The sequence below is a fragment of the Oncorhynchus gorbuscha genome, linkage group LG08 (assembly GCF_021184085.1).
Source record: "Oncorhynchus gorbuscha isolate QuinsamMale2020 ecotype Even-year linkage group LG08, OgorEven_v1.0, whole genome shotgun sequence".
Lineage (NCBI taxonomy): Eukaryota > Metazoa > Chordata > Actinopteri > Salmoniformes > Salmonidae > Oncorhynchus > Oncorhynchus gorbuscha.
The window spans coordinates 46,108,423-46,121,826 of NC_060180.1; the positions used below are offsets into that span (position 1 = coordinate 46,108,423).

A 13,404-nucleotide genomic window follows, 5' to 3' on the forward strand; every position below is an offset into this window, starting at 1 on the left:
CTTAATTGCCATATCTCCTCTCTCTACCTCTCCCAGACGCTTTATAAAACTCAGGTGAAGGAACTGAAAGAGGATATTGAGGAGAGGAACCGGCAGGTCCAGGAAGTTCAAAAGAAGGTGCAGGAGCTGCACAGCGAAAGGTAACAAATCACAAAATGGAAACCGTTATAAATCAGCCATTTGTCAATGTAGCAAGAATGTGTATTGCAATCATACGTTGTACTTCAAATATGGCGTGCATTTTTTTTCCCCACCACTCCTTTCAAATCTCCATGCAGAGTGATTTATTATTCCATTTTAAACCGTGTGTGTCCATCCTCCCTCCCACCAGGGACTCCCTGTTGGCCCAGCTGGATCTGACCGTGACCAAGGCGGAGTCGGAGCAGCTGGCCAGGGCGCTCCAGGAGGAGCAATACTTTGAGCTGAGCCAGGAGAACAAGAAGACCACGGCCAGACACAAGCAGGAGGGCACCGAGAAGGATGCCACCATCGCACGGGTCAGTTACAGCGTGCCTCACTTCACACTGCTCTCCTGCATTGTAAATGAATGTCAGGGGAAATGCATACCTACCCAGGAATGGGGGCGCAGAGGAAACAACAGCTTGGTATACTTTCAAATATTGGGATATTTAATGATTGTTTTTGTGTGTCTCAGACAGCTGTAGAACACCTACATTTTAAACCTCTGAATGCATCTCTCCCCAGCTTGAGGATTCCAACAAAACCCTGACCAAAGATGTGGAGAACCTCAGCAAGGAGAAGGCCGAGCTGAACAACAAACTTCGCATTCAGGAGGAAGGTAACGCCAAGACTCAATTGTCCTAATTTGGTGTAATTACTATATTCTAGGTCTATGGGTAAGGTCAACATAGGCCATTGTATGTCCCCGATGGGTTAGTTAGATCCCTGTAAGACTGCCTAGTTTCCTCAGGCTGTACCCTTCTTTCGTGCAGAGTATGCCTCCCAGAAAGAGGAGATTACAAACGCAATCAAGGCCAACTACGAGAAGGTTCTCAGCACAGAGCGCACGCTCAAGACTCAGGTGAAGACACTTCATCCTTACACCACAATTTACATTACAGAATTCTACATCAATAGTTATCCTTATTTACATCCAAAACACCTCAACCAGTTGCCCCAATTTGTTATACCTTAACCTTACCTCAACTGGTTACCCTATTTGATCCCAACCCTCAACTGTGTCTCCAGGCGGTGAACAAGCTGGCAGAGATCATGAACAGGAAGGATATGAAGCTGGACACCAAGAAGAAGGGCAACACGACCGACCTGAGGAAGAAGGAGAAGGAGAACCGCAAGCTGCAGCTTGAGCTCAAACAGGAGAAGGACAAGTTCAACCACATGGCCATTAAGTACCAGAAGGAGCTCAGTGAGATGCAGGCGGTCAGTAATACATTGTCAATTGAACAGTGGGGTCAAATTGGTCTGAACATCATCTGACGATGATCATGGGAACATTTAACTAGTAGTATGCTTTAAAATAGTACAAAAAAAGCACCCTTTTAGGTAAAAGAGTGAGGTAATAGGACAGTTGGGAAGATGTAGTCAAATACATTCCTAATTTAGAACAGAGCTAAAAGTCAATAGTGAAAGGCAGTGCTACATTCCTCCTCGACGGTGCTTCTGATCTTCCCTAAAGTGACTGCATATTCACTGTTTGCCTCTCCTCTTCTACAAAAGCAACTGTCCGAGGAGTGCACGTACCGCAATGAGCTGCAAATGCAGCTGGACAGCAAGGAGAGTGACATCGAGCAGCTGAGGGAGAGGCTCAATGACCTGCAGCTGCGCATGGACAACTCCAGCGTCACCAGCCTGCAGATGGACGAGACTGACAGCAACATCGCCGGTAAGTTCACCGCGCGGGTCAACTGACCCGAGGGCAGTTGTGTCAAAGGACGGTCTAGGCCAAACATCCTCAAACCCCATTCGTGATGAGCCACAGCACACATGATTCAGCGAAGGGGGGATGATGCTAAGCTGGGACAAAAATCTACAGTACTACAGCTCTCAATGAGCAGGATTTTGGATCACTGAACTAGATGCTTGGTCCATCAGGCTAGCTTTAATGATTCAACACGAACCCTGACATTATTTAAATCTTATTAATCCTAGCCATTCCAAGTTATTAAACCATTCCATGACTGGTTGAGCTATGACTGTATTGTTCTGAAGCAGTGAAGTACCTAGAGTGCATTCGGTAAGTATTCAGACCCCACATTGTAAGTATCACATATACAGTTGAAGTCGGAAGTTTACATACACTTAGGTTTGAGTCATTAAAACTAGTTTTTCAACCACTCCACAAATGTCTTGTTAACAAACTATAGTTTTGGCAATTCGGTGAAGACATCTACTTTGTGCATAATTTTTCCAACAATTGTTTACAGACAGATTATTTCCCTTATAATTCACAATTCCAGTGGGTCAGAAGTTTACATACACTAAGTTGACTGCCTTTAAACAGCTTGGAAAATTCCAGAAAATTATGTCATGGCTTTAGCAGCTTCTGATAGGCGAATTGACATCATTTGAGTCAATTGGAGGTGTACCTGTGGATGTATTTCAAGGCCGACCTTCAAACTCAGTGCCTCTTTGCTTGACATCATAGGAAAAAATAAAAAACACTGAAAAAAAATTGAGGTCTGGTTCAGGCTTGGGAGCAATTTCCAAGCGCCTGAAGGTACCACGTTCATCTGAACAAACAACAGAATGCAAGTATAAACACCAGAGTTGAACGTACTTTGGTGCAAAAGGTGCAAATCAATCCCAGAACAACAGCAAAAGGACCTTGTGAAGATGGTACAAAGGTATCTCTATCCACATAACCAGAAAGGCCGCTCAGCAAGGAAGAAGCCACTGCTCCAAAGCCGCAGTAAAAAAAGCCAGACTACGGTTTCCAACTGCATATGGGGACAAAGATCGTACATTTTGGAGAAATGTCCTCTGGTCTGATGAAACAAAAATAGAACTGTTTGGCCATAATGACCATTATGTTTTGAGGAAAAGGGGGAGGCTTGCAAGCCGAAAAACACCATCCCAACTGTGAAGCACCGCTGTGGCAGCATAATGTTGTGGGCGTGCTTTGCTGCAGGAGGGACTGGTGCACTTCATAAAATAGATGGCAGCATGAGCAAGATAAAATATGTAGATATATTGAAGCAACATCTCAAGACATCAGTCAGGAAGTTTAAGCTTGGTCGTAAATGGGTCTTCCAAATGGACAATGACCCCAAGCGTACTTCTGAAGTTGTGGAAAAATGGCTTAAGGACAACAAAGTCAAGCTATTAGAGTGGCCATCACAAAGCCCCGACCTCAATCCTATAGAAAATTTGTGGGTAGAACTGAAAAAACGTGTGCGGGCAAGGAGGCCTACAAACCTGACTCATTTACACCAGCTCTGTCAGGAGGAATGGGACAAAATTCACTCAATTTATTGTGGGAAGCTTGTGGAAGGCTACCCGAAACGTTTGACCCAAGTTAAACAATTGAAAGGCAATGCTACCACTGGGAATGTGATGAAGGAAATTAAAGCTGAAATAAATCATTCCCTCTATTTTTCTGACATGTCACATTCTTAAAATAGTGGTGATCCTAACTGACCTAAGACGGGGAATTTTTACTAGGATTAAATGTATTTGGCTAAGGCGTATGTAAACTTCCGACTTCAACTGTACATAAGTATTCAGACCCTCTACGCAGTACTTTGTTGAAGCACCTTTGGCAGTGATTACTGCCTCTAGTGTTCTTGGATATGACGCTACAAGCTTGACACACCTGTATTTGGGAAGTTTCTTCAATTCTTCTCTGCAGATGCTCTCAAGCTCTGTCATGTTGGATGGGGAGCGTCGCTGCACAGCTATTTTCAGGGCTGTCGTGAGATGTTTGACCGTGGTTTAAGTCCGGGATCTGGTTTGGCCTTTCAAGGACTTTCAGAGACTTGTCCCAAAGCCACTCCTGCGTTGCCTTGGCTGTGTGCTTAGGGTTGTTGTCCTGTTGGAAAGTGAGCCTCCACCCCAGTCTGAGGTCCTGAGCACTCTGGAGCAGGTTTTCATCAAGAATCTCTCTGTACTTTGCTCTGTTCATCTTTCCCTCGATCTTGACGAGTCTCCCAGTCCTTGCCCCTGAAAAACATTCCCAAACAGTTCAATCTTGGTTTCATCAGACAAGATAATCTTGTTTCTCATGGTCGGAGAATCCTTTAGGTCCTTTTGGCAAACTCCCAAGTGGGTTGTCATGTGCCTTTTACTGGTCACTACCATAAAGGCCTAATTGGTGGAGTGCTGCAGAGATGGTTGACCTTCTGCAAGGTTCTCCCATCTCCACAGAGGAACTCTGCAGCTCGGTCAGTGACCATTGGGTTCTTGGTAACCTCCCTGACCAAGGCCCTTCTCTCTCGATTGCTCGGTTTGGCCGAGCGGCCAGCTCTTGGTGGTTACAAACTTCTTCCATTTAAGAATGATGGAGACCACTGTGTTCTTGGGTACCTTCAGTACTGCAGACATTTTTTGGTACCCTTCCCCATACTGTCTCGGAGCTCTACGGTCAATTCCTTCGACATTATGGCTTGTTTTTTTTTCCTCTGACATGCACTGTCAACCGTGAGACCTTATATAGACAGCTGTGTGCCTTTCCAATTCATGTCCAATCAATTGAATATTCCACAGGTGGACAATCAAGTTGTAGAAACATCTCAAGGGTGGACGGAAACGGGATGCACCTGACCTTAATTTTGAGTCTCTTAGCAAAGTGTCTGAATAGTTATGTAATTAAGGTATTTCTGTTTTTAATTTTTAAATGTGCAAAAAAAAATCTTCACCTATTTTCGCTTTGTCATTTTGGGGGTATTGTGTGTAGTTTGAGAAAAATATTTATTCCAATTTAGAATAAGGCTGTAATGTAACCAAGTGGTAAAAGTTTAGGGGTCTGAGTACTTTCCGAATGCACTGTATAGGAGATTGCTGATTTTCATATTTCCTAACCCACCTGGTTCAAGTGTCAACTTGAATAGTCCATTTTAAAATGACTGTTTTTCTTTGGAGACCTACCAACAATGTTTGCTGTACATTGAATGCCTGATGTGCCTGTGGTTAAAGTCCTCTCTCATCTCTTATTCCCCCATCTCCAGTTGGTTCTCCTTGCTCTCCCCCCTATCTTAGTATCTTCTGTTCTTTTCCTTCTGTGAGTAACTCGGAGTTGAGGACCCCAATTGTGCCTGGCCTAGGCTGTACTACTGTATGTCTTTCGCATCCCTTGTGTTTTTGTTTTTTGGGGCGAGAAAGGTATCCATCCTCCTTGTATGCTCTCGCCAACACTTTTGAAAGGCCATTCCGAGTGACAGCAGTTATAGCCCCTTTTTAGGGTATTTTAAGCAAGTTGGCTTTTGTTGAACCAAGTTGTGCCATGCTGGGGGGCATTTTCATGTACTAACCGTGAATCATAATTCACATAAGCCATTTGTAGGGTGCAAATGAACCATTTACAGTATAGAACTTCATTTAACATTTATTTCAGTACAAATTCTAACTGTACCCTATGAATGAGTCTTCTGTAGGTAATCAGTTTCAATGTTGTCAGCTGTACATTTATTTTGCGGCAGGGCAAGCGATCATAAAATCTGAGTGACTCCTAAAGTGACTACATGAGAGGTTAGCTACTGTAACACTAGACTACAACAGCACTGTGTGGTTTAACCCATCACTCTGAGCACCTTTCAAAACGTGTCTGGAAACCACGATCCACACCCTTCCTTTTGAGCCTCTGTCCCTTGTGCTTCAAACAAACACTCCTTTTTTTAAAAGTTTTGTTTTGGCATGTTCACCTCAGAACAGAAGCGTCTCCTTTTCAGAGTCAAGGAACTCTAGTTGAGCTTTTGATCAATTCACTGTTCTTTTGTAGCTTGTTTTGCGTTGCGCCAAAGCATGCTCTTTGTGTCGAGTCGGTAAAACTTTTAACACAATGGAAGGATATTCCCAACCATATACAGTTCCCTGCTATGTGACTGAGGCATCAGAAGCCCCATGTTGGATGGACAGATCCATTGAATTAGAATTTGATAAGTGATTCATAATTCTCTGGCTGGAACGGCCATGCTTGGTCAGCCGTTGACTGAGTAGAAAATAGCTGTACGCCACACATCTATCTAGACCACCATGGAGTTTAAGCTAGTCCATGATATCTAACTGGCTGGGAAAAAATAACGTGGATGTGACTTGCTTTTAGTGAAGACATTTATACTGTCCTATATATCCCTTTGAAGTAATGCTCCTTTATGCATGAGATCTAAAACTACTGAGCTTGAAGTAACCGTATGGGATATTCTAACTCTGTCGGTCACATGCTATTGTAGAACTACAGTTATTTTGAAGTGTAACCTGGGCAGAGAAATTGAACTTGAGTTGAACTTGAAATGATTTATTATGGCCCGGCCTTGTCACATGACTTTTTTTGTTTTTTGTTCTTCCCCTCCAGCTGAGTTTGAATTGAATCACTGCATGGTGTTTTGGGAACAGTGTTACCCACAGGCTTGGTTTTCATTTGTGTCTGTCTTGTGTCTGTGTAGAATCCAGACTGGAAGGGTGGCTGTCCATTCCTAATAAACCTAATATCAAACGATATGGCTGGAAGAAGCAGGTATGTCACCTGGACGCTTTTGAATTGATTTCCTGACATTACTGATTCAGATTCAATGGCACAGTACGGGTCGGGTCGTACTGATGGTGCTGCCTCGGTGCCTACTCCTTAGGGCCAACATGATTCTTCCTAACGTTATTTCTCCTCAGTATGTGGTGGTGAGCAGCAAGAAGATTCTGTTCTACAACGATGAACAGGACAAAGAACAGTCCAACCCCTCCATGGTACTAGATATCGAGTAAGTACCCGTGTTCTGTGGATTTCGTTAAAAAAATCGTTCTTTACACTCGCCATCTGTTTTAACACTGACGGAATATCCACCATCTTAGATGAGTTTGTTTTATGTGAGGATTATTACTTGGGTTGTAAGAGCTCGTGTAACAGTGTCTGAGGCAGTGTATTCTGATCCCCCAATAATCACACATGGCTTGTTGTTCTGTGCAGCAAACTGTTCCACGTGCGTCCAGTCACCCAGGGTGATGTGTACCGTGCAGAGACCGAGGAGATCCCCAGGATATTCCAGGTAAGAAGGAAACTTCTGACCTAACCAATCGACCTTCTTGACCCATTATCTTGCGTCAGAAAGCACGGAGGCCATCTGCACTACTGGTTCGTGGCAACGCGTTCGTGTTAGAATGCCCCCATCGGTCGGAGGACGATGCCTTCTGACCTAAACCAATCAAGTTAACCAGCTCAGTATTTTTTTTTAGGTCTACAATCACCTTACTTGCCCATTCTCAAACAAGTTCTCACAGTCTGTCAGAATTAGACGTTCAGCCATGTTTTGAAGTGTTTGGTTACTTCTCTGTATCGTTCCAAGGTTACGTTTAGGCATGTATTCAGAATGGTTAAGGCTTGGGATAGGCTTAAACCACAAGTATGAAAAACAACTTCCTATCGCTGGATTCGAACATGCAACCTTTGGAACCATAGGCAGATGCTTACACCGGCCACCATCCCTGTCCACAACATCCGAGCAAAACCAAAACCGATTTTAAAGGTATCACTCACCGTTGACCCCTAGTGGGCAGTTTCCACCTCTCCTGACGTCCTCAGACATGGACAGACGTCGAATACTGGGTGACATACCTGCCTGCTCAAACAGATGATTACAATCCCATTGTAGATTTTGACACCTGTCTTGAGTTCACGTCAGTCTACATTGACAATTAGTTAAGCAGACTCCTTTTTACCCCAGAGAGACTTTCAATTAGATTTTCTGATTCAGTAGTATACAACCCTGAAAGCCCCACTTCAAACTATCCCTTTTATAAAAACGCAGAAATGTTTTGAAGTGACTCTTACTCTCTCTCGTCTCCCGCCTTTAGATCCTGTATGCCAATGAGGGGGAGTGCAGGAAGGAGGCGGACATGGAGACGGTCTCGCAGGGCGACAAGACCAACTGCCTGCCCCACAAAGGTCATGAGTTCATCCCCACGCTTTACCACTTCCCCACGAACTGCGAGGCCTGCGCCAAGCCCCTGTGGAACGTCTTCAAGCCCCCACCTGCCCTGGAGTGCCGCCGCTGCCACGTCAAGTGCCACCAGGACCACCTCGACAAGAAGGAGGACGTCATTGCCCCCTGCAAAGGTACTGTCGCAGAGTTTAGGTTAGACTGAAGAAACCTAAATCAGTTGGGGAAAATATACAAAAAAATTACAAGACCAACTGCTTGATCCTGGTTTTCGGCACCAAAATAAAGGCGAGAAAGAAAAACAGGTTAAATTGAATTTAATATAACTTGATTTGGCTTTCGTTAAGGGGTAAGTGCTTCCTGAGTTTGTGTTCTCAGTGTTCTGCCTGCTTTTGTCTCCTCTAACAGTGAACTACGACGTGACCTCTGCCCGGGACATGCTCCTGCTAGCTCTGACCCAAGAAGAGCAGAAAAAATGGATCGGCCACCTGGGCAAGAAGATCCCCAAAACACCGCCCTCCTCCTTCCTGAGGGCGTCGCCTCGCACCATGTCCACCCGCCCCGCACCCAACCAGTCCTTCCGCAAGAACCCCAAAAGCATCACAGGCAAGCCAAGGTAACCTTACATACACTCTCTGGGCCTGAAATGGCATCTGTTTCCTTCTATAAAGTAGTACACTACAGTTGTCCAGAGCATCTTATTCTCCATATAGTGCATTACGATTGGTCAAAAGTAGTGCACTATATAGGTAATGTGGTCCCACAGGGCAGCCCTTTCCAACCTCCTTGTACTGCCTTAGCAGCCACACTCGTTCTCCATAGCTTGAGGCTTGTTTTGGCCTATACAGAACATTGAGGCTAAGAGACGATAAGGGAGGTTGTGCTCCGGTCCAGAAGTCCTCTGTTCATCCCTGCTGCTGCTGGTGGACTGTCTGTGACCGTTGTCGTCCAGTCAGCCACGTGACTTGCTATTTTGTTTTCTCCTGTCCTGTGTAACAACCAGGTCGCAGTCTCATTCTGCTACCACAGCCTCCAGCCTCCAAGCAGCAGACGCAACATCCAGCACTTGTTGACATTGACAACAACAACTCCTCCTCACCAAATTTACAGAAGAAGTCTTAACTCTTTACACTATTGTCTCCTTACTGTTTTTGGCTTGATTATTTATTATTAACAGACTGTGTTGATGGTGTGTCTAACGGCAGTGGTACTGTCCTTTTGTGGTTCTTTCCCGTTTGACCTGGAACTCTTTCAATCTAATTTGACACTAAAGTGTTGTTTTTTTTTCCATTGACTAACTCGTAGGCCTCTATGCAACCTTTCCTGAAGCGTTTCCCTCGACCAAGTATGACGCCAGAGACCATGGAATGCATAATGGAGATGTAGTTGCTATGTCAAACCTGTTTTTCTATGTAATGTATTAACATCTACCGGGGGGTACTAACCAAGTGTCAAATGTCTTACTCTTTCACTGGACACCTGTTTTCTCTTTCTTCCAGCTAACCATCTGAACCATTGGATTCTATTGGGACTTTGTGTTTTTTTTCTTTCCCACCTCACAAAAACAGGAGGGTCCCTATTTGATATCAAAGTCAATTAAAGCAATCTGACCAGCGCTGGAAATTTGGGATAGTGATCTGACATAAGGCATCAGGGACATTGAAAAGGCCTGCTATTCCCCCCTCACCCCCTCTTCTCCTACCCTCACCCTCACCCTGGAACCTCAACTAAGACTCCCTCATCCAGCCACCACATACTTGCAACTCTTTGTTTCTTCCAGAAGATGGCGTGGCTCGTCGTTCCAAAACGTGGGACTTGGGACCTGAATGGGAGATGGAAAGACAGAGCGAGGGGCTCGTGACATGCTGTGGGTAGTACATCTTCCATGTCAGGAATAGGAAGGGTTTATGGTTGAATAAATGACTGAAGGTTTTGCTGGGACTCTTGCATGTAAACATGGTCAACGTTGAGGTACTGTGGTACAGGGATTGGCTTAACTCTGTGGAGAATGGGTACATCTCGGGGGAAAGTAAATGTGTGTCCCCCCGCCTGAGAAAACAGATACTCTGTTTCCATCTAAATTGACTTCAATGCCTTTGACTGATGGACTCTGGTGGCCTTTGCTTCGATCCCTCATTACTTGGCACTCCGGCTATATCAGGGGTCAGTTGAGACAGAGTATGTATTGGGAACTGAGTATTAGATGTTTTTCAGTATTGTGTGAGGAACGTGCAGGATCATTTAAATCTATGCATTATTTTTTATGAATTATTGTAATTGCTCCAAGCCATAAGCAAATTCCATTGTAATGGCGGATAGGAGACCTAAAAAGTATTTTCTTTTTCTTTGTGTATTCATTGGGTACATTGTTTTCTGTAATATTGTATTTTTTTGTATGTATTGCCTTACATTGACTCATAGATAAATGGCTCAAAAGGAAAACATTAAGTTAACAAATGTAAAACTGCACTGTTTGAATTGTAAATGATTTGTAGAAGACTTAACCAGGTGTAGCATTTGGCCCACCTAGTGCCTTAATGTTTGGATAATGAATTTACTGCCATATCTGTTTTGTGTTTATCTCCAAAAACAAGACAAATCCAAACTCTTCCATTTTTTTTTTCTTAAAAAAAAAAAATCTACTTCATTGTGGTTTTATCAGAACGTTTCCTGTCTGGTTGGAGTATATTTTGAATGCCTCTTTATAGACTTATTGCAATAGTGTAATGTGTCAACACAAAGTACCCAGAGTCCAGTATCTATTTCACAAAAGTTTCTGGATGGTGTACCTTGACGAAGGCTTGTTAAAAATGCAGTTATAATTATATTCATATGGTAACGTCCCATTCACGCAAATCCAGCTGTGTACATCATTTGAAGATACAAAAATGTTTTATCATGAATAAACCGCTAATTCCATTTTTTTTTTTTTTTTTACGTAAAAAGAGGGTGAGGGGGAAGCACTGGAACTATGACCTACTTACTCTATTTTGTCTTGGATGAATCGCATGTTTAATTGCATTGGAGGCCGCACTGATGGATATGTGTCAATAAACATATCTTTATCTATAATCTACAGACTTCTCTTTTGTTATGTATTTAGGCAATGAGAGTGATTTTGATATACAGTGGGGCAAAAAAGTATTTAGTCAGCCACCAATTGTGCAAGTTCTCCCACTTAAAAATGAGAGGCCTGTAATTTTCATCATAGGTAATCTTCAACTATGACAGGCAAAATGAGAAGAAAAAAATCCAGAAAATCACATTGTAGGATTTTTAATGAATTTATTTGGTGGAAAATAAGTATTTGGTCCATAACAAAAGTTTCTCAATACTTTGTCATTGCCAACAAAGGGTATATAACAGAGGTCAAACATTTTCTATAAGTCTTCATAAGGTTTTCACACACTGTTGCTGGTATTTTGGCCCATTCCTCCATGCAGATCTCCTCTAGAGCAGTGATGTTTTGGGGCTGTTGCTGGGCAACATGGACTTTCAACTCCCTCCAAAGATTTTCTATGGGGTTGAGATCTGGAGACTGGCTAGGCCACTCCAGGACCTTGAAATGCTTCTTACGAAGCCACTCCTTCGTTGCCCGGGCGGTGTGTTTGGGATCATTGTCATGCTGAAAGACCCAGCCACGTTTCTTCTTCAATGCCCTTGCTGATGGTAGGCTTTGTTACTTTGATCCCAGCTCTCTGCAGGTCATTCACTAGGTCCCCCATGTGGTTCTGGGATTTTTGCTCACCGTTCTTGTGATCATTTTGAACCCACGGGGTGAGATCTTGCGTGGAGCCCCAGATTGAGGGAGATTATCAGTGGTCTTGTATGTCTTCCATTTCCTAATAATTGCTCCCACAGTTGATTTCTTCAAACCAAGCTGCTTGCCTATTGCAGATGAAGTCTTCCCAGCCTGGTGCAGGTCTACAATGTTGTTTCTGGTGTCCTTTGACAGCTCTTTGGTCTTTGCCATAGTGGAGTTTGGAGTGTGACTGTTTGAGGTTGTGGACAGGTGTCTTTTATACTGATAACAAGTTCAAACAGGTGCCATTAATACAGGTAACGAGTGGAGGACAGAGGAGCCTCTTAAAGAAGAAGTTACAGGTCTGTGAGAGCCAGAAATCCTGCTTGTTTGTAGGTGACCAAATACTTATTTAACACCATAATTTGCAAATAAATAAATTAAAAGTCCTACAATGTGATTTTCAGGTTTTTTTTCCTTCTCATTTTGCCTATCATAGTTGAAGATTACCTATGATGAAAATTACAGGCCTCATCTTTTTAAGTGGGAGAACTTGCACAATTGGTGGCTGACTAAATACTTTTTTGCCCCACTGTACAGTCATTTGTTCTGAGCAACTGCATATTGACTTGTGGCTAATGAAGTGATTTACCAATCACAGGGCTGTGATTGTAGCTAGTAATTCGTCACCCCGCTCCTCCGCTCTCTCCACTGGCTTCCAGTTGAAGCTCGCATCCGCTACAAGACCATGGTGCTTGCCTACGGAGCTGTGAGGGGAACGGCACCTCAGTACCTCCAGGCTCTGATCAGGCCCTACACCCAAACAAGGGCACTGCATTCATCCACCTCTGGCCTGCTCGCCTCCCTACCACTGAGGAAGTACAGTTCCCGCTCAGCCCAGTCAAAACTGTTCGCTGCTCTGGCCCCCCAATGGTGGAACAAACTCCCTCACGACGCCAGGACAGCGGAGTCAATCACCACCTTCCGGAGACACCTGAAACCCCACCTCTTTAAGGAATACCTAGGATAGGATAAGTAATCCCTCTCACCCCCCTTTAAGATTTAGATGCACTATTGTAAAGTGACTGTTCCACTGGATGTCTTAAGGTGAATGCACCAATTTGTAAGTCGCTCTGGATAAGAGCGTCTGCTAAATGACTTAAATGTAATGTAAATGTAATTCAACAATCACAGTACTGGGAACAGAAGAGGTGTGTGACAGATGAGCATCACTGTTGATTGGCAGGAAGGCAATGACAAAGCACAAGGTAAAGAAGGTTTTTAACTACTGACGTGCTGCTTTTACATTTGTCATTTAGCAGATGCTCTTATCCAGAGTGACTTAGTGCTTTCACCTTAAGATGGCTAGGTGAGACAACCAAATATCAGTCTTAGTAAGTACATTGTCCTCAATAAAGAAGTTAACAGCAAAGTTGATGCTAGTTGGAAAAGACAAGTGCAAGGTGTTTTTGTGTGTGTGTGTGTGTGTGTGTGTGGGGGGGTATATAAGGCCGGTGTCTAGTTTTAAGATAGTCTTTGAAGAGTTAGGGTTTTCGGAAGATGGGCAGGAACTCTACTGTCCCTGCATCAGGGCGAAGC

General features: G+C 43.8%; 1 protein-coding gene across 6 annotated transcripts in view; it reads left to right on the forward strand.

The window, feature by feature from the left end:
* The window catches only part of LOC124041728 (rho-associated protein kinase 1-like), a 74,410-nt gene extending 63,275 nt beyond the window's left edge, over positions 1-11,135 (forward strand). For 2 of the 6 annotated variants that reach the window (XM_046359659.1, XM_046359658.1), the window contains exons 22-33: positions 37-140; positions 332-497; positions 706-799; positions 954-1,042; positions 1,210-1,401; positions 1,699-1,864; positions 6,579-6,649; positions 6,799-6,887; positions 7,094-7,172; positions 7,978-8,239; positions 8,472-8,679; positions 9,067-11,135. In XM_046359659.1, the coding sequence (XP_046215615.1) occupies positions 37-140; positions 332-497; positions 706-799; positions 954-1,042; positions 1,210-1,401; positions 1,699-1,864; positions 6,579-6,649; positions 6,799-6,887; positions 7,094-7,172; positions 7,978-8,239; positions 8,472-8,679; positions 9,067-9,136 (1,590 nt within the window). In that variant the 3' untranslated portion in view covers positions 9,137-11,135. The other 4 variants (XM_046359662.1, XM_046359660.1, XM_046359661.1 and 1 more) reach the window with 4 other exon arrangements.
* Positions 11,136-13,404: the final 2,269 nt, after the last annotated feature.